Source organism: Nanorana parkeri, unplaced genomic scaffold (genome assembly GCF_000935625.1).
Source record: "Nanorana parkeri isolate BGI_ZX_2015 unplaced genomic scaffold, ASM93562v1 scaffold1825, whole genome shotgun sequence".
Lineage (NCBI taxonomy): Eukaryota > Metazoa > Chordata > Amphibia > Anura > Dicroglossidae > Nanorana > Nanorana parkeri.
Genome location: NW_017308093.1, coordinates 219883 through 223518, shown reverse-complemented (window position 1 = coordinate 223518; position 3636 = coordinate 219883). Strand labels below are relative to the sequence as shown.

Genomic DNA, 3636 nt, shown 5'->3' with positions numbered 1-3636 from the left:
GCACAAATCTCTTCCTGATCAGTTAATTCCTAAAGATATACTTAATTGTTGGTCCACTTTATGCTTATCCTTGCAGTCCAGACTGTACGTTTTACTACGCATTTTAGACTTAAAGGAGAACTATGGGGTCAGGGCTTTTCCCCATAGTTCTCCTAAGGGTAACGGGAGGACACAAACTAGCGCCCCACCCGTCACCCAAAGCTCAGTATACCGCGAGCTACAGCTCGTGGTATACTTAGACGCCGCAGCTGAAACGGATCCCGACAATTATGTCTGGATACACCCAGCTGCGTGAGTGACAGCTGGCTCTGCCTATCTAAAGGCAGAGCCAGCTGTACCCGCCCCCTCCCCCATCCGTTTCACCAGTCAGCGCTGGAGGATCGGACAAGGGAGGGGGGAATCCAGTCCCTCCCCTGTCACGGCTCTCTGCAGTGACAGGATCGAGAAGTGAGCGAGCGCCGGTATGTGTTCGCTCACTTCCCGATCTACTGAGCCGGCCTGTGACAGTCTCATTGTCACAGGTCGGCTAGAACTATGAGGTGAGTGAAAAGCACTCACCTCATAGTTCTCCTTTAAAATACAATTTAGGCACATTATCATTTCCAGATTCAGCACAAGCAGATTCTACAAGCAGATCTAGGCCCAAGACCCCCAAAAAGTTAGCATTTACATCCAATTATATGCTATATATATATATATATATAAAAAATCGCTCACGCATACAGTATTAAGACATCGGCTGATCACCTATACACATACACTGGCTGTGTACAATAAAAGGGCATTTCCTTTTATTAAAAATGTAAACATCTCCTAATTTTTTTTTTTACAACAGTAGAGGGCAAAATATCCAGAGTGCTAAAACCTTCATGGCCGGTATGCCCAGATATATACATCGATCTGTGTTCCCGTGACCTTTGCTTGGCTCCCCCCCTCAGTCCATCATGTACAGTCCCAGACACAAAACACGTAGAACGGGTCCAGTAGCATCATGCAGAGCACTTGAGGGAAAAAAAACAAAAAAAAACCATGCAGAGCAATGCTTTGCAGAGCCCTCAGAACGGGCCGTGGTACGGGCACGTTCAGATAATCTTTGGCACTTGATGGCAAATTAATACCTATCTTGGCCCCAGGAAACACCCATCTACGTGACCATGTGATGTCCTGTGATATCAGGCAGTGATATTGTGTTGCTATTCCCTTGTTTTTTAAATTACACCCCATGTAAGGCTGGGATATAAATGATCTGCAACAATGAATAAGAATGGGCATGTGTATGTAACAGTGTCTAGTTTTGTCTCTCACATACTCAGCTGGGAATGTAATAGGAAAGGCCACCCTGTCTCCGGGTATTACACAGTTTAGGGGTGTCCGTCCCAATCGGGCAGTTATTTTTGCTGACTGCTGAGCATTGAATATGATTAGAGACATCTCTGTGACCTAGCTGGGTGCTTTCTGTAAAACGGGGCTGCAGACTAACATGAGCAGTTATTCTGCTCCTTTGGAGAAGAGTCGGAAAGGTGTGTGGTACCACTAGCTGGCCCCGGTCCGTTCTCCAGGCTTTCATTCATCTTCTCGCAGATGATGTCCACCAGACGCTCAAAGACTTGCTTCACGTTGATGTTCTCTTTTGCGCTGGCCTCAAAAAACTCGAACCCTGAGGAAAAAGCAAAACGGTGCCTGTTATGTGTTGTAATAATGGGCTACGTTGTAGACAAGGGTTTGAAGGTGAAGCTGTCTATGTTGCCTTATGGCCATTTAGCAGATTGTACTTGACAACTGACTTGACTGATGGATTAGTCGATTACGTCCCTCTGTTAGAAAACCCCAATAAACACACAGACTGTGCGCGACATGGATTTAAATGGCCACAGCAGTCCTTTTATTAAGTAATAAACAAAGTAATAAACAAAATTATATACAAATAAATACTCTTAACGACTGTTGGATCTGAGAAGGGGTCTTTGAGCATCTAACAGCCCAAATAAGGCCTCTCCTAAAACTCTTCCCATGTCCGCAGCCGCACCCCAACCGGCTCAAGGACAGTTACTGCTCCCAAGTTCCAAGGGGCCAAATACAAATACTGACACCAACAGGGGGAAGCACCCATACTAGCTGATGGCCCCCCATTTGTGTACCTGACTCAGAGTTTCAGACCCCCCAATGACCCCCTAACCCACCAAGCTGCCGTGACATAAAAAAGACCTCAGAAACCACAACATTCAGGGAGGGCGGTCGGGACAACCTGCTTCCTACGTCGACTTTCTGGAAAGAACGCCCCACAGCCCTTGCAGTTCCAACCCATGCGGCTCCTCCCGGACACCCGACCCCAACGTCCAATCAGGTAAATACAGCTAATTCCCATTTTATTTTAACCCCTTCTACAGGGACTATTCCTCACCCCAGTCATGCAGCCCCTCCGCTCAGTCTCTATGGGTCGGTCTTTAAAAAAAAAAAAAACCCATCAGAATTAATTTCCATAACCTCTCAAATGTATTTTTAAAAAATTAGCTGCTGTGAGATTTTAGTGAAGATCCCCAGGCCTTCCCTGTAGGCTGTGCGGTACTACCACATGCTGCTTCTGTCTTTTCTAGGTCAGAAGACTACTTTTCCCAGGCAGAGCAAATCCCACACATCACTTACCAAGTTCCTCAGCCAACCTTCGTCCATCTTCAGCTGGGATTACTCGCTCGTCTTCCAAGTCACACTTGTTCCCAACCAGCAGGACCTGTGCGTTGTCCCAGGAGTATGTCTTGATTTGTGTTGCCCTATCAGGTAAAGAGACAGAAACCTAAAATGAGTGAACCCAATCAGATCCTGTGAAGATCAGATAGTCACCAGTACACACACAATGTATCATTGATCCTGGTTCATTGTACTGAATAAACATCATAATTCGCCATATATAGGCAACATTTTGAGGCCACGCAGGGTTCCTACCTGGTCACTATGTCGCGCTGAGGAAAGGACCTTGCGCAGTCCTGAAACATTGCATATACAGTGGTACCTCGGTTCACGAACGCTTCTGTTCGCGAACAGTTCGGTTCGCGAACAGGAAGTTTGGCAAAATGTTGCTTCCATTCGCGAACTCCGCTTCGGGTGACTAACACAACCGCAGCCATTTTCCCTGCTCTGACACATGGTCATGGCTTCCTCTAGTCGAGATCACGGTCTGATCACAGTTTGCGGCCAGAATCGCCGAACGAATTAAGTTCGTGAACCGAGGTACCACTGTATATGACAAATGGTGATGTTTATTCAATAAAATGAAACAGGATCAATGATACATTGAGTGTGTGCTGGTGACTATCTGATCTTCATTAGAGTTCCACACGGCACCATCCATGTCATCACTACGAGCACCACCATCTTGCAAGGTCACACCGCTCTATGGAGTGCAGGTGACAGGATCCTGGACAGGATCCTAGATATTAAAGGAAAAGTGTACTTTATATTAACTACCTCCCGGCCAGCCGCTGTGTATACACGGCCTGCCGGGAGCTTCTTGGATGTAACTGGGCGTGTATACACGTCCTGTTACATCCGCCCGCTCGGGCACGGCGCGCGGCGCGCGCGAGCGGGAAATCCCCGCTATTTGAAAAGAGGCAGCGATGCCCGTTAATATACAAGCGATCC

The 3636-nt window shown here is 47.1% G+C and overlaps 1 protein-coding gene across 1 annotated transcript in view; it reads right to left on the bottom strand.

Moving 5' to 3' along the window:
* Positions 1–830: 830 nt before the first annotated feature.
* RAB3D (RAB3D, member RAS oncogene family) overlaps positions 831–3636 on the bottom strand; it is a 20742-nt gene continuing 17936 nt past the window's right edge. The window contains exons 4-5 of the mRNA XM_018571744.1: positions 2644–2768; positions 831–1657 (exon numbers count right to left, since the gene is read on the bottom strand). Coding sequence (XP_018427246.1) covers positions 1476–1657; positions 2644–2768 — 307 coding nt within the window. The 3' untranslated portion in view covers positions 831–1475. The remainder of the gene's footprint in view (positions 1658–2643; positions 2769–3636) is intronic.